Source organism: Sminthopsis crassicaudata, chromosome 3 (genome assembly GCF_048593235.1).
Source record: "Sminthopsis crassicaudata isolate SCR6 chromosome 3, ASM4859323v1, whole genome shotgun sequence".
In the NCBI taxonomy this organism is placed as follows: domain Eukaryota; kingdom Metazoa; phylum Chordata; class Mammalia; order Dasyuromorphia; family Dasyuridae; genus Sminthopsis; species Sminthopsis crassicaudata.
The window spans coordinates 107,709,162-107,734,289 of NC_133619.1; the positions used below are offsets into that span (position 1 = coordinate 107,709,162).

Below are 25,128 nucleotides of genomic sequence, written 5' to 3' on the forward strand. Positions count from 1 at the left end.
TCAGTCTCTGAGAAAACTTGATCCCAAAGGCACCATAATTTCTAAATTCTGCTGAAGTAATCATTTTAGACACAATATAAAATTATAATTCTTACAAAGTAAAAACTGCTATAAAATAATAATGCCACTCTCTTTGACAACAGAAGCAAATACTGAGTTACTATCCAATTATCAAGGTATACACTTCTTCCAACTCATGTCTGTCTTAATTTTGTTAGTCAATTGACTTCTCAAGGTGAGACCATGGACAACTCTAAACAATAACATGCATTATAAATCATCTTTATGAAAAACAATAGTTTTTAAAAAAACCTATGAGAAAAATATGAAATTGGAGAGGTTGGTTAAAATAAACTAGATGCCCATAAATCAGGAACTCATCCTTATAAATGCCAAATGAGTGTATTAAAAATAGAAGAGGTTCTTAGTAAAAGAGAAAAAAGATGAAGAAAGGAGTAGGTTGGGAAAATAACTTGATACAGCAATAATAATTATTTTAAAAAAGAAAATGGAATACAAATGGGACTTGTATTGTGTCCTTTGCCAAGATAAATTTTTTCCTGTTTTTATCAAGAGACTGTAATATGTAACAATATTTGTTATTCTTATATTCAAGAAAAGATCAAGTTTAAAGTAAACAATCTTTTTGATTAATTTTTAGAATAACAATAGTCACAGTGGAAGGGAAAAAGAAAAACATTTATTAAGCACCTACCATGTGCCAAGAAATTTGTTAAGCACTTCACAAATATCATTATAACTTAACAATCTTGTAAGTTAGAAGCCATAATTATCCTTATTTTATACTTGGGGAAACTCAAGCAGAAGTTAAAATTTTTTTTACCAGAGTCATATAGATAATAAAGTGTCTGAATTTGAATTTGAATTTTAGTCTTACTGGCTCCAAGATCTCCTCAGTACAGCTCCAATGCTTTTTGCAGTGTGATACTTACCTGACTAATTATAGATAGTAGTTACCAATTTTATTCAGTCTTTCCTAGTAATCATTGTGAGTAGGCATTACAATTAAAGTATAGAAAAATGCAAAGGAAATAGTAATCTAATAAGAGAGGAAGTGAGAAGAGGCTAGATCAAATGTATATAGAAATATCTGCTCTAGAAACTTGTCACTCATTTTAAGTGAAATTGGAGAGTGAACCTTTTTGAATTAGCATTCATAAAATCAGTTACTATTTTGTTTTTACATATTTTATTTGGCTCTTCTAGCTTCTTCTTTAAGCCATTCACAATCTGACAGCAATCTTCCCATAGTTATTTTATTCTCACAATCATTCTTTATTCCCTGCCCCATAGTCAACTAGCTAGCTAAACATTACTTTCTATCTCAAATTTCCATGCCTTTTCACAGATTGTCCACTATCCTCATTATCATCCCTTCCCAGAATCCTTATCATCCTTCAACACTGTTCAGCTGCCACTTTCAGGGTCTTGAACATTTTTTGGTTAGCATTGTTTAGAGTGGGAATCTCTTTAGATCAATAACAGACTAAAAGCAAGGTTTCTTAAAGTGAGGTTTTTGAACTATTTGCATGTATTTTGATAAAATGTTTATATTTATTTCCCTTGCAATATAATGAATCCTATTTTTTGAATTTAAAATTTTATTCTAAGAAAAGTCCACAGAATTTACCAGATTGCTATAGAGGTTTTTGAACTATTTATATATTTTTCATAAGAATATATCATTGTAAAGTATTACTGTGAGGAAAGTATTACTGTGAGGAAAATCCACAGAATTCACCAGACACCAGATTGCTAAAAGGGTACATGACAAAAAAAATAAACTTCTCTAAAGTTAAATAAAGTTAGTGTAACAGTCTTTTCAGTAGATTACAACTTGAATTGAGAACTTCTTATATATTGTCAGCCTGTCTCTTTGTGTCTTGCCTGAGTAAACATTTAATTGATGTTTGTCAGTGTGAATCTGAATTGCTGAATACTGAACCCTATATTTCAAGTAATTTTTAGAATAAAATAAATTTTATTGATGGTACTTGAAGTATATCATAGTAACATAAATTAGCTATGATAAATATTCAGTCTAAGGAGAGAGGTGATTAAAATCCATGACTTTTCCAAAGAAAAAGGGATAGTTAGATATAATTCTTAACTGGTAAAAGTATGCTGATACATATATTAGGCTTAAGACCAAAAATTTTAGTTCAATCTTTTTTAGTTATTTCTTTCTTGCCTCTAGGCTCTTTCACATTTTAAGCTCTACCAATCATTTTTCTAATTATTTAACCCTGGGCAAATCATTTAACCTCCTTTAGGCTATTCCATTTTCATTGAAGTAGGAAAAATAATAACCTACTCTACCTTTCTTATCTCACACAGTTACTAGATGAATCTAATGTAATATAGGAGGGGAAAAGCTTTGAAAACTCTTATAGCAACACAAATGTAAAGAATCTTATTTTTAAAAAGTAACTTCAAATTAGATTAGATTTGAAAATTAAAAAAAAAAACACAACTGAACTCTATGGTTAAATAAGGATTAGGCAGAAGACTCCCTATGTTTTAATTTGATATTTTAAAATTTAATATAAACTTGTTATATATTTAATTAAAAACATGTGTTATTGGATTACAATTTTCTGCCTCAGTAAGAAGAATATTCGTAACAGTTAAAGTATGTGATTAGTCAGTGTTTGGAATTATTATTATTTGAAAATATAAAAGGTTAGATCTTATATATGTATTTTAAATATGCTCATTTCCTTTTGATTTGCTGCTTCTTCAAATCCAGATGTAATCCTTCCCCTTAATATCATACTCAGTTAAATCTATATTCTTGTTTTCTGATTGAATAAACTAACAATCTTTGTCTTTAGTTGAAGATTAAAACACATTCAAACTTAATTTATTTGCTATAATTTAGAAAGGAACTACATCTTGTAATTAATCTGCTCCTATACAGTACTTCTGTTTCAGTTATTATTTTGCTATAGTCTGACATCTCTCAGAAACTGCTATTAAAAACCCCTTAATTTTATTTTATTACTCTGGAGTTCTGAAATTTGCATCAACATAAAGCAGTTCCCTATCATTTAAGCTTATCAGAAAAGTATCAATGGCCCCAAATCATTGAATTTCATCAATAATTCAGAAATTATTAGTGGTTTGATTTCATATTTAAGTACAATGCTGTTGTTGCACTATTTGTCTTTTAGTTGAAAACAAAAAACAAACAGTACTCTAGCCCACTAAAGTGATGAATGAAAATTTTAATAAAAGGGTATTATGTGCCTATGATCTTTATAATATGTAAATGCACATATCTTTCTTGTTAAAAATAAATATTGTAGAGGGCTGGAACTCTGAAAAGGTGTATTTGAATCAAGGACAACAGGGTGCTTATAGTTAAGCATCTACTCAGTGTGAGATACTGATTCTCTAAATATATACTTAATGTGATATGGTGAAGAATGGCACATGCTCAGTATGCTGTAGTGATGTAATTGTACTGAGGTATTTAAGGGAGTCTCAGACACAGAAGACTCTCTCTCAGCCATGGACACAGAAGTCTCAGACACAGACACAAAGAAGATTTAGGACTCCATCTTTGACCAGCCACATGGCTGCCTTCATCACTCCTCCACTAAGATCAAGGACTTGGGCTGCTCCCGAGGTCCTCTAGAGAGCTAGTCCAGTCATTACGAAATATATTAGGCTTCAAATTATAGAAGGATACAGGATAGAATTAAATTGTTTCAATACTGATAAAATGAAAGGAAAGTTCTTAGGGGAATATGACCTACTTTTTATAGCCCATAATAATTATCTTCATGCTTATCGACATTGTACAAAGATAAAAATAAGTCTTTCTAAGTTTAGTTCAACAAAGAACTTTATCTTACCTTCAAGATGTATGACTAGCTTTATTCTCCTTACACAGATAATGGCACTGTCTAAATGCTGTTTAGCAAGATCATTGCATCATGGAAGTTCATCCCTTTGGGTTCTTCATCTACTGTTGTAGATTCATTCAAGCCTATCCAGCAAAGGTGCTGTTCTAAACCAATTCTATGTATCATAGATCCTTCTGCCAGAAGACCATAGACCCCTTCTCTGAACAGTGGTTCTTAAATCATTGAAGTAAATGGTAAATTGTAGGAAGAGGTTAAAGAAAAGAAAGATTATTTTTTGTTGTTGTTGTTGTTGTTTTTGTTTTTGTGTTTTGTTTTGTTTTGTTTTGTTTTGTTTTCCATCTTAGTACTAAGAGCCTGTGAAATGTATCATAGCTTCAGTGTGTGTCTCTGGATCTCAGATGAGAATTCCTGGACTAGTTGATCTTTTAACTCCCTTCTTCAAATGATCCTATAATCTTTCCATTCTTTCTCCTATAATACAACCAGTATTCTCAGCCTTTTATAAATACTTACAACCAATCAAGCTGGTCATGTTTTCCCTCATACAGGATATTCCATTTCTCATTTTCTAGATTTTTTACTAGCTGTCCCTAAACATTTTTGCAATCCCTTTTCCCTTCAGCCCCTCTGAATCCTTAGCTTCTTTCAAGACTCAATTAAATTATTTCCTTCTATTTAACTTCCCCCACTCCACCTCTATCTTTAGATGCTAATTCCTTACCTGGAAAATTGCCTTGAATCTATTTTGTAAGGATTTACATACATACATACATATATATATATGATGTATATGATATATATTTACAATATATATGTATATGTGTATATATGCATAAATACAATTTTTCATTTCTTAAGAGATCAGGATCAGATTGTCTTTGTATCCTGGCCTCCTATCCATAAAAAAGGGTAGGTACATAATAAATATTTATTGATTGAATGATTGGAAGCATGCCATATCTTACTCATAGCCACATCATGCACTTATCCACTGCCCTTTCTGCACTATGAAACTTCATTCCTTAGAGACAGTGATATTCCATAATTCACAGTCATATGACATCACCAGAATATATATTATTTTATATTAGAAGACTCATAGACTTAATTAGAACTGAAAGGCATACTAAAGGTCATCAAATGTCATTTCAAAGATAAAATTATGATATAAAGAGATTGAGATTTATTCAAGATCTCACAGGCAGTAACTTCCTGAGCTGAGATTCAAACCCAGATCCTTTGATATCTAATCCTATAGCCTTTTCCTGAGTCTATATTGCTTCTGTAATGTCAATAAGACGAATCCATTTTTCAGTTAGAAGCTTAGGATCATTAAAAACAAATTCCCAAAGATAAATCAGCTCTTTTTTTTTTTTTTTCCTTGCTCTTCAACTTTAGATCTGATTCCTTGGGTACTATGTTAATGTTTCTATATAATATATTGTGTTGATTCATTTTATGAAGGAAATTATTTCTCTTTAGGTTCCTAGTATTTAGTCATTTGTATCAGTATGGAAGTATTTAATCCCTAATATGAAATTATCTATGTATTATATGTAATAATTTTAAAAAAAAATTCATTTATTCATGATTAATAACACATTTCATACTACTTTGCTTTAGTCATATGATTTATTACCATAAAAAGTATAAATAAATCTAAATTGTGTGGTTTCTAACCTCATGATTTTCATTGTTTTTCCTACTCTAGATATTGCTTATGATGTCTCTAAAATAAACATAAGATTGTTTACAAATAGGTTCAACAGAGCTACAGATCATTCTGTTTTTATAAATTTTCAATATTTAAAATCACAAAACTTGTGCCTCTGGGCACAAGTACCAAAATAAAAAAAATCTTGGAAAATATACAAAAATAAAACAGCAGCTGCCATTTAAAAAAAAAAAAAAAGCAAAAATAAAAACTGAAAGTATTTAAGGGATGTCAGTGCCAAAGGACAGTGTCTTGGAAAACACAAACAAAAACAAACGAAAGTAGTCCTAGACCAAAGCAGGAATCAAAGTTGCCAGGGACAAAACCTTCCCCAGTTGAAATCCTAGCCTAGAGTAAGGGTCCCCCTTTGGGCCCCATGAATTTACGGTACACATTAATTTTCAGCATGCTAGTTTGGCAGAGGGTCCATGTTGTTATTGTTATTTATTTGCATGCAGCACATTGTGTTATATAAATACATCTGTGCCTCTTTCACTTTCCAAGAATGGCATGGTTTTAATCACACACTTGATTTCAGTTGGGGCAGGGCAGTAAGAAGGAACAATGGTCCCATAACACTTGACACCCTATATACCTGGACACCAAAGGCAAAGCTTCTAGCACTGTTAGAGAAATTTTGCGTCGCTAAATAAATTAATTTTTCTAATCATAATTACAGTAAAGGAAACCATACTAAGCCCACTAATATTTTACATCAGTATTTGAGAACAGTGTCATTATGTGAGGCTGCTTCAGGCAGGGAAGCTGAAGCAATGTAAAAGGGAAAATACAATCTAGATGTCAGTTTGGCGTCAAATCAAAGCTGTCGACTTTTAACCACCGCAGCTGCCTAGACTTCAGTTAACCTCTCATTGATCTTCCCAAATAGGATTTCATCTAAATCACCAAATTAAAAACTGAATCTGAGGCCTGGTTCTGCAAATTGAAAAATGTACAAATGAATTGTTGGCAAACACACTTGGCAGCTTTCAGTCACCCAAAGCTTCTGATGTGAGTCCCAGGACTACGGGGCAGCTTTAGTCGGGGTAGAATGCAAAAATCAATTTACCCCAGTTTGGAGACAGGCCCCACATAACATCTGGGACTATGTTGTTAATAGATTTTAGTGCTTTTGACAATTGAGTGGTATAATGAACAAAGTGTAGGCATTCATTGTAAGAATAACTTGGAATAAAAAAAAAAACAGGTAGAGTACCATAGAGTATTTTTCTAGAGTATCATATAAGAGTAGAATAGCTTAAAAAATATCCTTACCATCTTCCTATATAGCTAGATAAATTTTGTCTTACTGAATGTTAAGTAGAACAATATGTCTGTCTCTTAGGTGGTTCACAGAATTAAAGAAAATATCAATTTCACAAATACCTTTAAAATATCACTATATAGCAGAAGTGTCAACCATGTGAATTGCATACAGCTCATAATAATAATAAGTACAGGGCTAAACCTTATTAAATGTATCTCCTACCTTATTTTAGTGTATATTAGTTGAAAATATATGCAAACATGTGCGGTTTTCTAAGTTTAGAAAAAAAGTTTAGTTTAGTTTTTTTTATAATTAAGTTATAGTTTAGTCCCCTCACCTCATTTCTATTATATCTTGACAACATTGCTTTATGGAATATTACTTGGATGGGGTGGGGGCAGAGAATCTAGATCTGTGATTTCATTGGTATACCATTTTAGCAAATCTCCTTTCACCACACCATCAGGAACTATTTTTTTTTTTTTTTAGTATTAGAGTCAAGTCAAGTGACCTGACTAGGATTATTAGTCAATATATCTGACAAGTCCTTCCGGCTATAAGCTGATTTTCTATCTATTATGTCATATTATCTTCCTCTTGTTGCAATCTAGTCTTAATAATTAAAGTACAATAAGTAAATAACAACAAATAAATAAAGTACAAATGATTGGAATAATAGTATCATAATAAAAAACTGTATCAGTATATTGATATTTATCACCCTATGTGTATACATTTTAGTATTTAAATACATAACATGCATAGATGGAATGAGAGGAAGGAGAGGACATTGTAGAGAACAGAAGAGAGGAATTGAGATCACAGCAATCCAAAGTAAGAATGGCAGAATTAGCTCCTTTAAGGTTACATAACCATTGGATTTCATATTAAAGCCACAGAAAAAGAAAGAGTGAGATACAGGTAGAGAGAGTGATCAAAACTCTGTGATTTTTTTAAACTTACTCTTCAAGGGGTAGGGACAATCTTATTTTTGTAATCACATCTACTCACTCTTATCAGGCTGCTGGTCATATAACCAGAGGTGGTTTACTTCAAATTTTACTTTTTTCTTGAGTTAAAATCAAGGAGGGGGACAACTGTATGTTCTAGTCTTTTTTTTTTTTTTTTTTTTTTTTTTTTTTTGATGTAGTAGGAAAGAAACAACGTATACTGACTGCAACTGTATAATTTAAACAAATTCTTTTCAATACCACTCTGAGATATAGAAAATATGTTAGAGGACATAACTGAAGTGTACTGTTTCTTACTTTTGCTGATTGTGGATCCAGTAATGAAAAAAAATAAACAAACTTTAACCCCAAAATAGAGCTCCTAAGATAAATGAGGTCTACTTATATCTTCTCATTTTAAAAACATGTACCTTAATTTATTTTTCTCTCTCTCCTAATAAAATCATGTATTGTGAACACACATAATTTTAACTTTTGTATTACTTCAAGATACTGACCTGAATAGAAAATAAGCATGCATGATGTTGGAGTTTTTTCTAAACTACGGGAAAAGCCACTTAAAATACGGACATTATTAAAACTGCCCACCAAATTACAGTTTTCAGATTTTAGTGAGCCTGATAAAAGCCCTTAAGACCACTGTAATCCTTTCACAGTATGTAACCATTTGCTGTACATAGACTTTTTAAAAAGCCATTAGTCTGGATTGCTTATATGTGGAATTTATACATTGCTAAATGATTGACTATAGACTGTCATGATTATAAGCATACAGAGCTAAGAATTCTACTTCTGCCTAACAAATCAACTAATTTGGTCAAAATAAAGTTATTTGAAATGGGATAAGAATGACATTTGCTGTCATTTTACAACTGGAATCACTGATATTACATACATATGTTTATATGTAGGTATGTACATATGTGTGTATGAGTGTACATAGTTACTTGAATAAAAATTAATGGGGCTATATTATTGAAATCACACCATTCAAAAGTTTGACATGTTGTGTTTTGTGTGTTTTTCCTATGAAATTTAAAACAGACTAGCCAGACCTAGTAGATATTGATGAAGGACAACTCAACTTACATAGTTACTAAAGGTAATCATCATCTGGGACTGGTTCCAGGAAGAAACAATTTCCTTTAGCTTTGTTTGAAGCTTTGTTTTTGTTGGAAATTGCCTTTTTGGAGCTTATAAAACTAATTCATGACTAGCTCCCAGAGCTGCTGCACACCCCATTGGTGCTCCCCAGAGTATGGTGCATTCCTGTTGACATAATCAAGCTTTGCTCTTGGAAAAGTTCCAGTGATCTGTGGAGCCAGTCAGATTAAGCTAAAACCCTCTAAATCTTCAAAAGAATCCAAAGTAATGGAATATAAAGTGGTAATGGTGATATGGCAGAGCCAAGAGAACACAAAAAAGTCAAGACATTTATATTTGAGTTTTTCACTGTTATCTGATCATGGAGGATTGCATTTTTCTATCTTTTTTTTTTTTGGGGGGGGGGTCACAATTGAAAAAGAATGATGTTCATTTAGTTTTTCTATCTCTGCCAAAAGGTCGAAATAAGATATGTTACTCCTCACTTTCCTGAGTTTTTCTTTTCTCACTATAAAAATAATTTTAGTCCTTTATTTCTGTTTAACTTTCTCTCTCTCTCTCTCTCTCTCTCTCTCTCTCTCTCTCTCTCTCTCTCTCTCTCTATATATATATATATATATATATATATATATATACATATATATATATATGTTACTAAATAACATAAAATCTAGTTTTGAATAATTTTTATTTTATAAACAATGAATTCCTTCATTTAAATATACATAATTACAAATCAATTTTGATTATTCTGTTGGTATAAGTTTGAATAATTTTAAATTTAAAAATTATTTAAATTCAGAGAAATATTATGTTTGCTATATGTCACTCCATAAAGACTTTTTGTGATGGTTAAATACCAATAAGTTATCTTTACATTAGAACTCTGAATTTCAGAAATGTTGCTCTCGTTTTGCCTTATTTTATGCTTCTTTTTAGCATGGAAATGCAAATTAAATGTATTTCAAAAATTTTTTTTCAAAGGAAGAATTTGGAACATTTAATGGACAAGCACCATGACTTACTCAAGTTTATACAAATCTGAGGAAAATTCTTACAAATGACTATATATCAGCAGTAAATTTTGTAATCATGAACTATGAATTTTCAATTCACATTGAAAAGCAGAATGTTCTAGACCCCCCTCTAACTTACTAATATCTACACCCCCCTCTAACTTACTAATATCTACACACATATGTATGTGCATATATATTTATAGTCATGTATAAATATCAGTGCTGTGTATCCATTTGAAGAGCTGTTCTGAAATTAAAACTACTTAGCTACAATGCCTTCAAGACATTTTACAATCCTTTTGTGTTAGTTCATCAAAATTGAGTCTAATAATAGAACAATTTCCAATGCTGGCCCCAAAAGAATTATATCAGGACCCATGTGACTGTTTGTTTTTGAATATTACTATCAAAATAAACATGTATGAGTTTATCGTTGCGCCATTTTACAAATATATGGTTGAACATAAATGCAAATGCTTCCATCCATTCTCTACTTGAAGGAGAAAAATGATGCATGGGATTTAACTTATAGGCAGCTCATTTCACTGTGCTATTTATAATGTATGATGTGTTAATCTCTAGTAGCAGACTTTTATTCAAAGGGGAGTAATGATGGCATTCAAATTAAGGTTTCTTATTTGAATAATAAAAACAAAAAAAAATCCACAACAAACACAAATTTGAACAAGTTCAAGGAGATTACCTTCCTCTACTTAATAACCAAATTCTATTTACAAACTTAAAATGCATTATTGAGAATCCAATTATGCTACATAAAACCTTCAACATAAATGTCATTTATTTCAAAAGGCAAGTTTTAAAAATATAGCTTTTTTAAAAAAATGTTATACAATGAATTATACAAATGAGATTCAAAGAGATCACTGGAATTGATCACCTTCAAGCTAAATTTAATTGAAGTTTAGTTCAGGGATCATAAATCTTTACCCCTGATCCAAAGCATTAAAAACAAACACAACAAAATTTAAAAATTGCTAACATTTCTTTTATTTATTTGATCTTAATTCTTAATTTCTTCTAATTACATATTCTCATTGTCCTTTACAGAAAGTATAATGCTTCCAGGTCTTTGTTGACACTTTTATAAATTTTGAACAGTGTATTTAAAAAAAAATAATAATAATAATTAAATTTTACTTCAGACTTAATAAAACTCTTAGCATGGAAAAGAAAGAAATAGAAAATTCATTTCTGGAGCTATAAAATGTCATTTGGCTCTTTGACCTTCTGGATATCAATTAACTTCTCTAGATGCGACTGTGTGAATTATAAAATGAAGGCAGTAGTGACATACTCATCAAAATGTCCAAAAAGTTACTTTTATGTGAATAATTTTTTGGAAGCAAATAAATTATTTAGTCCATAATTTCTGTAAATTGTTTCCAAATTACCTCTTTCTATGTATATATCTTAAACCTACAGTTGTTAGAAAGAAAACTCTTGGGGGAGAAATGATTATCATTTTTCTCTTAGAAGGAACAATTAGGTGATATAGTGGACAAAATACTGAGCTTGAAGTCAGGAAGATTCATTTCAAAATCAAATCTGGCCTTTAGACATTTATTAGGTATATGACTCTGGACAAGATACTTAGCCCTTTTCAGTTTGGAGCCTCATTTGTGAAAGAAGGCAATGGCCAACCTCTCCAGTATCTTTGTGAAGAAAAAACCCAAATGGAATCATAAAGAGTTGAACATAACTGAAAAAAAAAAGTCACTCATAATAAAAATTCTTTTTTGAATACTCTGCAAAAACTAGCTTTGAACTTTTGTCAAAGCAAGTATCTGATATCTATTTATTGAATTAATGAACTTTTTAACTTCTGCAATGGAAAATATATAAGACCCAGATCCTTAAAAAGTCAAAATTGGTATCATGAAAGATCATGTTAATCTTAAGAATGTTCAGTACTAACTAAGACTGTAACTCTCTTGCAAAATGCATGATATTGCAAGATCTTCCCTTGTAAAATGTACTTTTGGAATTCAGATATACTGGCCTTTACTCATGGTCATAGATGTTTTTAAGTAAGGCAAATATTTATTTACAACAAGGGATTAGCCACATATCATTTTTACAAGAACTTAGTTATTTAAATGTTCTTCCCTCCTATGGATGTTAATATACCATACAAACAAATCATTACACATATCTTTATGTGCATGACTACAAAAAAATTAAAAGTACATTAAGAATTATCACGAAATATATATTAGTTTACTTGTGCAATAATCAAATGTTTGTGAGCACAATTAGCCTCAAGACCATGAATCTGATTTTCACTCCAGTAGGGGAGTTTGGTCCATATGCCTCTTTTTGAGTATTTCTGCTGTACATCTGTCTCATGAAAAACATAAAATGGTTAGATTCATTATCAGTTACAGCCTGGAACAAGTAAGATTTCAATTTCAACAGGACAGCAAAACAGCTGGGGAATCCCCAAGGGTAGGTATGAGAACAAGGGGATAAAACAAGCATCAAGAATACTATATTGAAAGATACTAATTAGGGGTAGTACAGTCAAGTTTAAAAAAATGCACCTTTAGATGATGTTTCAGTGATATTATTTAGGCAGGGGAAAATGGCACCTTAGAAGGCTTGTGTCTACCTATATTCTTATGTATATTATATCTTGAATCTTGAATTTATTTAAATGGCAACTCTTCAAGTTAAAGACTAGCAACTTAAATTGTGAACTGATTTGTTTTTAAAGGAAAATAAGTAGAAATCTTGTATTCAGTTCAGATCCGATTTTAAGATTATTACTGATCAACTTTAAGGAAAAAAAGCAAAAAACAAAACAAACAAACAAAAAACAACAGTGAATATTGTGAACATATCTGATTTGATAGCAAGTTTGCTGAGTAAAAATAAAAAAGCCTATTTAAGGATATGTAAATAATAACTTGCTTAGTATTGGTATATTTATAGTATTATTAATTTGAGAATTTGTCTTCTATAGATAAAATGTGTGTTGGTAATTTGATTTGCTTCATAATTATTTTGGGGGTGTTTTAATAACATAACTAAAGAAAATTACATATTAAAATGTAATACAAAAAAGTACAGGAATTGCTATTGCAAAGAGAAGAAGAATTAATTCCATTATATCCTTAAAAAAACAAACAAAAACAAACAAACAAACAAAAACTAATACTGGACACAAATTACATAGTGGTAACACACTGGAGTTTTATTTTATATTTATTATATATAATTTCAAAATATATGATGGTAATGGAAATAATCTCTTTTTAATTGCTTCTAACTTTTCAGGAATTCAGACTTCTGGAAAGAAGGTATTACAGTATTTCCAACTTTACAACTAAGCTATAGAAACTACAAATAAGCTATAGAAGCTACAATTGATTTTTACTTTGATAGTTGGGAAATAATCGTGAAAAGTCAAGGACTTTGTTCACTCCAAATTTGGTACTCTTTCCATAATATCATACTGCCTCAACTCAGTCTATCATAACAACTTAATATTGAAATATGTATTATCTGATTACAGAATGAGACAAGAAAGAAAATATGTAGTAGGTCAAAGTAAAAATACAGTTATTTTTCACTCTTGTGATTAATCAACTGCCATTTCAACTTTATCCTATATGAAGTTTACTGAAGGACAGAAAGTAATTACTATCTGTGAGTAACTTTCAGGTAGACTTAGTTATACGCTTGTTATGTGCCCTAAAGGAGACATTTCTGACTATCTTCATTAAGTATGATTAGATGCTTGTTACGTGCCTTAGAGGAAACATTTCTGACTACCTTTACTAAGTATGTTTAGAAGGTAACATACTACTTTTTCTTAAATTTAGTATCAATGAATGTTTTACATTTAGAAAATAATTTCTACAATTTATATATACATGAACAGAGAACAAAAAACCTTTAGCATACATCCACACACAAATATCTGGATTATGAATAGCTAAAACCTCTCTGGGATATCATTTTCATTGGAAGGATGGCATATGGAGCACCTGAGGGAGACTTGCTAAAAATTTTGTTCTCAAATCTATTCCATAGGATTGGCTTATAAAATGGAATAATCAATATTTATATTTTAATAACTAAAGATTAACAAATGCTGTCTAAGACAGATCCATTGTTTATGTTCTAGCCTGAAGCAAAGTGGCTTTAGTGAAGGAGTTATAGTGTATTTTCATCTCTAAACTTTCAAGAAACTAAGTCTGAAAGTCCATCTGTCAGAGAAATTTTTTTTTTCCCTATAGATCTATGGTTTCCTTAGGGCAGGTTTGAGGAGAATGAATTTAAAAACAACAACAAAACCCCTACATTCCTGTTTGATATTATGACTTTCAGAGTCTTATTTCCTTTATTCCTTGGATGTGGCAACATTAACAGCATCTGGTTTTTAATTTAAATGAGAGCTTTAAGTTTTGGAAATTTTTTAAAGAAAAAAAAAGGCTATGAATGTCCCCTCTAACTTGAGTAAAATGTCTAAGCAAACACATGACCATAATTGACATATTAGGGTTTCAGTATACATCACTGAATCAAGGATATAGGGACAACTTTGGAGACTCAGACCCATAATCCTTAAAATTATGTCCCAAATCTTCATTATTCCATGTAAATACATAAACAAACATATGGAGATAAGCAACATAATGGACATGTTTACATTGTCACATGTATATGCACGTGTATGTGTTTGATGTGTCCTATTGAAGTGTTAAGTTTTATAACCTTTAGAGTTGTTCATACATTTTTGGTCCAAGAACATTTGAAAAACATTCTTATGAGGGAGTACAAAACTGAAGCATATTTTAAACATTTACCCTTCACCAAGAAGCAAAATGCAAAGCCAACCACTTCATATGTTCTCTTAAAAGTGCCCTGTAGCGTCGTGTTTAATTCTCAAAGAAATAAAAAGCAATCATAAAAGTATATGAAAGGTCAGTTGTTGCAATGTCAGGATAGTCTATCATGTAAATAAACACTTAGGGACCTTTCAAGACTCAAATTAAGCTGGCAAATATGTATTTAGATGCTTCTTAAAATGCAGATCAGTAAAATGATGGCTGATAATAGCATTCATGTATTTAGGGACTTTAAAACATGGATTATTGACTAGATGGACCATAATGCTTCCTTTGGGACTATTATAGTCCATCGTGTAAACACATATAGATAATTCAAAAAAAATATGTTTCCCACCAGTCCATAAAAGCTTCCACTGAACTAAATATAGTTCATTGGGCACTTATTTAGGACAGGATTTAAAAAAAAACTACAAAATGCCAAAACTCTTATAAAAATATTAATTATGTAGATTTTATTCTATATTACATGTTCCTAATATTCATTTCTCCTTAAAATTTAAAATTTCATTATTTCTGTAAAGGGATAACTGTTTGAAACAGTTATTTTGTAAAATAGTGAATCAGCTTTGATTCCATAGATTTTAAAAGTCTGAATGCATTTTAACTGCTAAAATACTAAAAGGGATGTAGTCTGGCCATCTGTAAGGATTTGGATTTACTTCTATTTTTAGAATTCTCAAACCAGTAGTTGAGACATGAGTTGTGAGTTGGTATTGTTAATTTAAAAAAAAGTAATAATAAGAGGCCTTCAAACCAAGTAGTTTTACAGTGCCCAGGATATCTAGTAGGTTCCTAATGCTATACAACTGTTTCTATGATTGAATAGCATAAGAAGTCATAGTCTTCTGGTAAATATTTCACCAGTTTAGCTTTTCAAGTATCAGTCTTCAGTTGTTCTGCCTGAGGTACATATGAAAAGCAAAGAAAGGATGTGCTTTAAGAACTGAATAAAACAATAAATTGCCATAAAATTGATTGATGATTTGACTACTTGTCCTTTCCTTTGTTTTCATATATGCACTGGCATAGTCATTGAGAAAAAAAGACCAATGAAAGGAAATTAAGCATTTTTTTGAGCACTTCATAGAAAAATGAGCTGACCTAGACATTATTGGACACATTAATACCTGTCTTGTAGTGAGTAGAAATTGTGATTTTTGTCACTGGATATCTTGGGCAATACTGTGACTGATTAAAACATTCTCAATAAGATGTATTGGCAATACTTATTAAAAGGAAGCTTTAAAGATGCAATCAATTCCATCTACATATACAATAAACATTTTATATGCATGAATGTTTATACATATTACTTAATTATGATGATTTTTAAAAGCAGGCTTTGAAATTGTAGAGATAAAAGTTTTGGCTGCAAGTTTCCTTCAAAATAGATAAAGAAAAGAACAATAAGAAAATACATTTGATTACATCCTCACTTAGAAAATACTTATCAACTATGTTTTTAAAGCTACTAAAGGACTTCATAAAATAATCCACATGAAAGTACTTTTGAACTCTGCTAGAAATACATTTGAAACAATCCATCATTTTCTCTATATTTAAAATAAAGCTTCAATTTCTAAGAGCTAAGATGGTAATATAAGAAAGAAATAGCCATAACTCTCCCATATTCTCCTCCAAATAACCATAAAGTAGCACACCCCCCCTGAAACAAATCCTAAAACATAAGAACAAGCAAAAAGACAGGGAAAAAGTCTTAAAGCCTAAGACACTTAGAAGATCAGCAAGAAAAATCTTGTCTCACTTGGGTAAAAGGGGAGAACAGTTCAGGACAGGAAATGTCCTAGCAAGCCAGCAGTAAGTGCCATTTCAGCAAACCAGGAGAAGATTCTGAGCCCCAGAGCAGTGGAGCAGGCAAGCCAACTCTCCATGTGCTTAAACTTATGGAGGGGAACAGGCAGACTCCAGCTCTGAGAAATGCTACTTGCTGGATATCTTCAACATAAAGAAGATCCAACTCACTTCCAGCTGATCAATGATGGACAGAAACAACTACACCCAGAGAAGGAACACTGGGAATTGAATGTAAACTGTTAGCACTACTGTCTATCTACCCAGGTTACTTACACCTTCGGAATCCAATACTTAACGTGCAACAAGAAAATTAGATTTACACACATATATTGTATCTAAGTTATACTGTAACACATGTAATATGTATGGGATTGCCTGTTATCTAGGGGAGGGAGTAAAAGGAGGGAGGGGAAAATCTGGAAAAATGAATAGAAGGGATAATGTTATAAAAAAATTACACATGCATATATACTATCAAAATTATAATTATAAAATTAATAAAAATAAATTAAAAAAAAGAAGTGCTACTTGCTTCAGCATTGCCCTGGGCAAAGAGGCAATCTTCAGTGGTCAGACCTCTGGGTACTTCAGTGTAGCCATGGGAAACACATACATACTCCAATGGCCTCAATACATGTCAGATACCAATGCTAGCATCCCATTTCAGCTCCAGGTAAGCTTCCAGGGCTTCTACAACTTCTAGCAATGCTCAGCACAGCACCAGACAAGTGTCCCTGCAAGCCTCAGAGGCATCAGTGCAACATTAGGTAAACAGCCAGATCCGGCAACCCCAAGCTTAAAAGGAAGGGAAAAGTCCAGAAAAAGAAGGGAAAAAAGGATCTGAGTTTAGAAAATTACTATGGTGACAGGGAAGATTAAGATACAAACTCAAAAGAGAATAATGATGCAAAAACACCTATGGGCAACCCCCTTAAATGGAAAATTGTCTCAACCTCAGAAAGGACGCAAGGAAGAGCTAAAAAAAATCACATAAGAGAAGCACAAGAAAAATTGGGGAAAAAACAAGAGTAATGAAAGGGGATTCTGGGGAAAAAAAAGAAGAATGGACACCTTTGGAAAACTGCTTAAAAAGTAGAACTGGCCAAACTGAAAATGAGATATAAAAATCCACTGAAGAAAACTATCCCTTAAAGAGTTAAAATTAGTCAAATTGAAAAGAAGGTACAAAAAGCTAATTGTGGAAAATAATACCTTAAAAGTTAGAATTGGGAAAGTGGAAATTAATGACTCTATGAGATATCAAGAATTGATCACACAAATTCAAAAGAATGAAAAAAAAATAGAAGACAATATAAAACACCTTATGAGAAAAACAACGAAAATGAAAAAATATAGGCCAAGGAGAGACCACTAAAACCACTGGAGTATCAGAAAGCCATAATCAAAAGGAAGACCTGGATCTTTCAAGAATTATCAAGAAAACTATTCAGCATTTCCAACAGATTTGGGATGGAAAAGCCATCCACATACAGAGGGAGAGCCATGGAATCTGAATACATATCTTAGCATACTATCTTTACCTTTTTTGCTTGTTTTCTTTTTCTTTCTTGTGCTTTTTCCCCTTTAGTTCTGTTCCAAAATGACTAATAGGGAAAAAGTTTAAAATAATTGTGTATAATCCATATCAAACTACTTGCTATCTTGGGGAGGAGGAAGGCAAGAGAGGGAGAGAGAAAATATTTGGAACTCAATATCTTATAAAAATGAATATTGAAAACTATCTTTATGAGTAATAAAATATTATTGAGAAAAAAAGAGGGAATAATATACATAATCAGTCGAATAAAGAAATGCTATCCAACAAAAATGTGTAAGATAAGGATATTAATTAAAGTTTGGAGAGTAATGACAGATGAAAGGATTGATCAGAGTAGATAGTAGATGGAAGCAAAACACTACTGAGGAGGGAAAGAGTGAAAGAAGAAAGAGGTCACAGAAGGAAGAATAGGATGGAGGGAAATATATGAGTAGTAATCATAACCCTGGATGTGAAAAGTATGAACTCTCCCATAAAGAAGAAGTTGATAGCAAAGTAGATCAAAAATCAGAATCCTCCAATATCTTGCTTCCAATAAACACAGTCAAAGCAAAAACACACAAAGGGTAAAGGAAATAGGCTACAGTAGAATGTATTATGCTTCAGCTAAAATAGGAAAAAAAAATTCAGGGTAACAATCCTAATCTCAATGTACACAAAGAAACAGACCTAATTAAAAAGAGATAAGGAAGAGAACTGTATGTTTTTTTTTTCTGTTTTTTTTTTTTAATTAAAGCTTTTTATTTTCAAAACAAATGCATAGATAATTTTTCAACAATGATCCTTGCAAAACCTTGTGCTCCAAATTTTCCCTCTCTTCCCCCTATTCCCTCCCCTAGATGGCAAGCAATACAATATATGTTAAACATGTTAAAAATATATGTTAAATCCAGTATATATATATATATGTATATATATATGTACATATTTATACAATTATCTTGCTGCACAAGAAAAATCAGATCAAAAAGAAAAACAAATGAGAAAAAAATGCAAGCAAACAACAACAAAAAGAGTAGAAATACTGTGTTGTGATCAACAATTAGTTTCTACAATCCTCTCTCTGGGTGTAGGTGGCTCTCTTTATCACAAGGTCATTAGAACTGGCATCAATATCTCAATAATGAAAAGAGCCATATCCATTAGAATTGACCATTGTATAATCTTGTTGTCACCATATATAATGATCTCCTGAGAGAACTATATCTTTCTGATATCTGGTGTGTGTGTATGTGTGTGTGTATGGGGGGGGGGGGGAAGATGTCGCACATACCTGCACCAAGTGGTAGAGTATCCAAATTGTTTAAAATTAAATGAGGAAAACCTAAACTAATTAAACAAAATTATACTATTGGGGGAACTTCAACTGTCCCCTCTCAGAACTCAATAAATCTAATCCAAAAATAAATAAAATAAATTGAGGAGATGAATAGAATATTAGAAAAGTTAGATATACTAGTATTTTGTAAAAAAACTAAATGAGAGAATGGGAACAGAATGAAATATATCTTTTCTCAGTAACACATAGTATCTACACAAAAAGTTGACCATGTAATAGGGCAAAAACATCAAACATCAAATCTAGAAAGGCAGCAATATTAAAGGTATTCTTTTAAGAACATAAGTCAATTAAAATTACATTCAACAAAGAACAGTAGAAAAATAGATTAAAAACTAATTGGAAATTAATAATCTCATCCTAAAGAAAAAGTGGGTCAAAGACCAAATCACAGAAACCATCATTTATTTTATTAAAGAGAGTTACAACAATGAATCAACATACCAAAATTAAGTATGCAGACAAATTAGTTCTTGTAGAAATTTTATTTCTCTAAATTCTTATATTAACAAAATGAAAAAAAATAGATCAATTAATTGAGCATGAAACTTAAAAAAAAAAAAACTAGAAAAAAACAAATGAAAAATCCCCATCTGAGCACCAAATTGGAAATCCTAATAATTAAAAATAATATTCATAACACTGAAAATAAAAAACCTATTAAGTTTTTAAATAATTTGAGAAAATATTTAATGAAAAATAATAAAATAAATAAGCCATTTGTTAATTTGATGTAAAAAAAAAGAAAACCAAATGCAAAGTAGTGAAAATGAAAAGCGTGAAATCACCACTAATAAAGAAGAAATGAATGCAATCATTAAGAAAATTTTGTTCAACTATAAACCAATAAATCTGAGAATCTAAGCAAAATTAAATTGTATTGAAATATAAATTACCTAGACTAAGATATCAGGGAAAAGAATACTTAAATAATCCCATTTTAGAAAAAAAAAGAAGCTGAGTAAGACATTAAGGAATTTTTCAGGAAAAAGAAGAAAAAAATACTCTAGGGAGAGATAGGTTCATGATTATTTTCCACCAGACATTTAAAGAATAATTAATTCTATTACTACATAAAATATTTGGAAAATAGGTGAAAAAAGAACCCTACCAAACTTCTTTCATGATGCAAATATGGTGCTGATACCTGAACCAGAAAGAGTTAAAATAGAGAAAGAAATTAAAGGCCAATTTCCCTAATGATTATCAATGTAAAAATTCTGAACAAAATACAGGGAACAGAATTACTGCAATATATTGTCAGGATAATACACTATGACCAGGTGGATTACCAGGAATATGGGTTTGTTTAATTAGAAGAACTATCAACACAACTGAATTTATCAATAAACCAAACCAACAAATCATATGATTATCTCAATATATACTGCAAAAGCTTTTGACAAAATACAGTACCTAATTCTATTAAAACCACTAGAGAGCATAGGAATAAAAAGTGTTCCTTAAAATGATAAACAGTATCTGTCCAAAATTATCAGCAAGCATTATCAGTAATAAGGATAAGATCAAGATAAAACAAGAATGCCCATTATCACCATTATTATTGAATGTAGTACTAGAATTTAGTAATTGAAGGAATTAGCATAGGCAAAGAGGAAACAAAAGTATCACTCCTTACAGATGATATGATGGTAAAATTAGAGAACCGTAGTGAATCAACTAAAAAACTACCTGAAATTATTAACAACTTTATAAGAGTTTCAGGATATACTATAAACATACATAAATCACCCACATTTCTTTATATGACCAACAAAGTCCAGAAACAAAAAACATCCCATTCAAATTAACTAAACAAAATAAAATATTTGGAAGTCTATCTGCAAAGACAAATACAGGAACTAAATAAACACAATTAACAAAATAGTTTTCACACACATAAAAAGTGAGATATATTTGGAAAAATATTAATTGATAATTATCAAGGGTAAATTGAGCCAATATAATAAAAATGACAATTCTGCCTAAACAAATTATTCTTTGTAATGCCAAACTACCAAAAATTATTTGATAGAGATAGAAATATAACAAAAAAAATCATATGGAAGAACAGAATATCAAGGGAAGAAATGGGAAAAAATACAAAGGAAGGTAACCTAGCAATAACAGATCTCAAACTATATTATAAAGCAGTGATCATTAAAATACCCCAGTTTTGGGGATTAAAAATTCACTCTTTGACAAAATCTGCTGGGAAAAATGGAAAACAATAGGACACAAACCAAGTATCAACTAATAGCTCACAGCATATGTTAAGATAAAATCAAAATGGGTGAATGACTTACATTTAAAAGGTGCATCATTCGCAAAACAGAACAAGAAATAGTTTACCTGTCCAATATATGGAGAAGGAAAGAATTCATGACTAAAGAAGAACTAGAAAGCATTACAAAATAGGATTAGATCATTTTAACCCTATTAAATCAAAAATCTTTTGTACAAATCAAACCACTACAACTAAGATTAGAAGGAAAGTAGAAATCTGGGAAACAATTTTTATAGCAAGTGTCTCTAACAAAGGCCTCATTTCTTATATATATATATATATATATATATATATATATATATACATATATATATATCTCTCTCAATATATATATATATATATATTGAGAGAGAGAGAGAGAACTGAGTTAAATTTACAAAGATAACTATATTAAAATCACATTTTATTAAAGAAATGTAAATTAACTCAATTTTGAGGTTCTATCTCACACCTATCAGATTGCCTAATATAGAAAAAAAGAATAAAGATAAGTGTTGGAGAGGATGGTGGGAAATTGGGACACTAATGAATCGTTGGTCTAATACTGAACTGATACAACCATTCTGGAAATTGATTTGGAACTATGACTAAAAGGTGACCAAACTGTGCATACTCTTTGACTCAGAAATATTGATTTGACTATTTCACTACTAATATTATTACTAGTTCTATATAGCAAAGAAATCATATAAAACCAGCAAAGGATCTATATGTACAAAGGTAGTCATAGCAACTCTTTCTGTTGGTGTCAAAGTATGAGAAATTAAAGTGATGTGCATTGGTTGGGGAATGGCTGAACAAACTATGGTACTTGAATCTAATAAAATACTTTGTGCAATAAGAAGTGATGAACAGGAAGAAATCTAAAAAATCTGGAAAAATTTATACAAATTGATCCAGTTTGAAATGAGTAGAACCATAAAATCATTGTAACATAGTATCAGCAACATTGTATGATGATCAATTATGAAGTTCTTCTCAGTACCCAATGATTCAAGACAAACACAAAGGCCTTGCAAGGGAAAAAGCTATCCAGAAATAAAGAACTGATGGACCCTGAATGCAAATTGATGTGTATTTTTTCACTTACTTAATTATTTTTGTGTTTTTTTCCCTATTTTGTGTGTTTCTTCTTTCACAACCATGATTAATATAGAATTTTTTTTCATGATAACATATATAGGAACCTATAACCTAGTATTTTTGTAAGAAGGGAGGGAGAGAGGGAAAAAATTTGGAACTCAGAATCTTGTAAAAAATGAATGCTAACATTGTCTTGGCAAGCAAATGAAATAAAATATTAAAAAAAAGTTTTAGAATTCTATCCCTTCTTTCTCAGAGATCATAAACAAATTCATAGTGTTATACCTATGGTTTTAAGACTATGATATTTTGTATGTAAAGGTGATTCTTCCTTGAGTGTCTAACTTTTTAAAAAATACATTATTTGCTTTTATGAATGTTTTTAATTTTTTTTTCTTTAAATTGATCTGATATCTTACCACCCATGGTTTTTCAGGTACCCAAATCTCCCACAAGTACTTCGGCATATCTCCATAATTCAGTTCCTAAAAAGCAAGTAATATTTTAATAAAAAGATGGGTCACTTATGCTTTAACACTTCTGCTGTCTTTTACCTCACTGGCTAATAGAATAAAATTCAAAAGTTACAAATATGTACCTCTTCAATGAACATGTATCATTTGGGAATTGAAATTACAATTATTTGAAAGAAAAAAAAACTTTCTAACTCACAGAGAATTTGAAAATATTAAACATTTAAAAAAACACTTATAATTTCACATCAACTAATCATGCTGTCTGTATGACTAGGTTGCTCCAACACTGTATATGCAACGCAATATCTTCCACTGACATCAAGGTTTCATTTTTTTATTGTTCTGCATCACAAATATAAATTTCTATCACACTATACGTTTTTAGATTAAATTAATCAGTCTTACAATATCTTTAGAATATTTAAAGATGTTGCTGATCTTTCACTAGTTGATAAAAGTACTATTTGGGAGCTTGAATCCTCCTTGGGGATATAAGTTTCAGGGGAAATATAGTATGTCATGGAAGAGCAGAATAATGAGTTCTGAGTTCCAATTCCAAGACTTAAATATATAACCACTCAACTAAGTTATCTGAGCCTCTATTTTCTGTATCATGTACCTTTTAGAATTGTTATGAGGAAAATATTTCATAAAATTTTAAAATAGTATTTAAATGTGAATTATTAATATCTTTCCTGCAAGCGATTTTGTATCCTGCTTTTCAGTATAAGAATTTCTTTCATCTATTGTAAAAGGATCTATGTCTCTCAATATTTCATATTTAAAACATTTAAAATATATTAAGCAACTTCATAATTCACATTAGTCATGCAATTTTAGATAAAAGATTAACAGAAAGACATGTATGTGGCTTATTTATAGCCTATATGATAACAGGTAATTATAAATATATTTAAACTCTGATTATGATAAATATCACTCATGCTGCTGAGTGGTGTCTTAAAACACAGGGCGACAATTAAAACTTTCCACTTCACTGGAAGACTGAAAATTTAACAAAAAACCCATAAAATAAATAAAATAAATAAATTTTCATTATTCCTTTATGGGATTCTATAACCTATCAATTCATTCAGGATCCCATTTTACTGAAAAAAATACACTGAATTCATATTCTCTTATTAGAGACATATATGTCATTTCTTTCTCATTCTGGTACATCATAATTTAAGTAAAATTATTTTAATTCTCTATTCAAGAAGTTTGTTGATATTTTGTTCAGGACTGATCACCTTCTCTGGGATTAGAACATAGTAATGGGAAATATCTGAAAATATTAGCCCTCAAAATGAGAAACTTCTACAAGGAGCTGAACTCTGTTTCAAAGAATACAACCAGATAATTTCTCTCTCATCTTCCATGTGCTCTTTATTCTAATATTAACAGCACAGTTTTTAAAGCTTTGAAATACTATGTCTACAACCACCTTACCCCACCCAACCAAAAAAGAGTTCCTTTTATCTGAACTGAAATATTGGATGGACTTAAGGAAAATCTACTTTTCCCAACCTGCTATTTTCAAAGAATAACTGCACTAAACCAACAGAAATCCATTTTTGATTCTTCTATTACCCTTTGAATATGAAGCCTTGTACCTTTGCTCAAAGAACTTAAAACTACAAGAATAACAAAGGAATAGGAAGTATTTGAGAAATGCTCTTAAATTGTATGCTGTCAACAGAGGAGTTTCCTTTCTTTGATATT

At 30.7% G+C, this 25,128-nt stretch overlaps 1 protein-coding gene across 7 annotated transcripts in view; it reads right to left on the reverse strand.

The window, feature by feature from the left end:
• Nucleotides 1-25,128, reverse strand: part of PCDH9 (protocadherin 9) — a 1,054,104-nt gene that overhangs the window by 519,401 nt on the left and 509,575 nt on the right. For 4 of the 7 annotated variants that reach the window (XM_074299222.1, XM_074299219.1, XM_074299225.1 and 1 more), the window contains one exon: nucleotides 23,347-23,412. The exons of the other annotated variants lie outside the window; for them this stretch is intronic. In XM_074299222.1, the coding sequence (XP_074155323.1) occupies nucleotides 23,347-23,412 (66 nt within the window). The remainder of the gene's footprint in view (nucleotides 1-23,346; nucleotides 23,413-25,128) is intronic. 7 annotated transcript variants of the gene reach the window in all.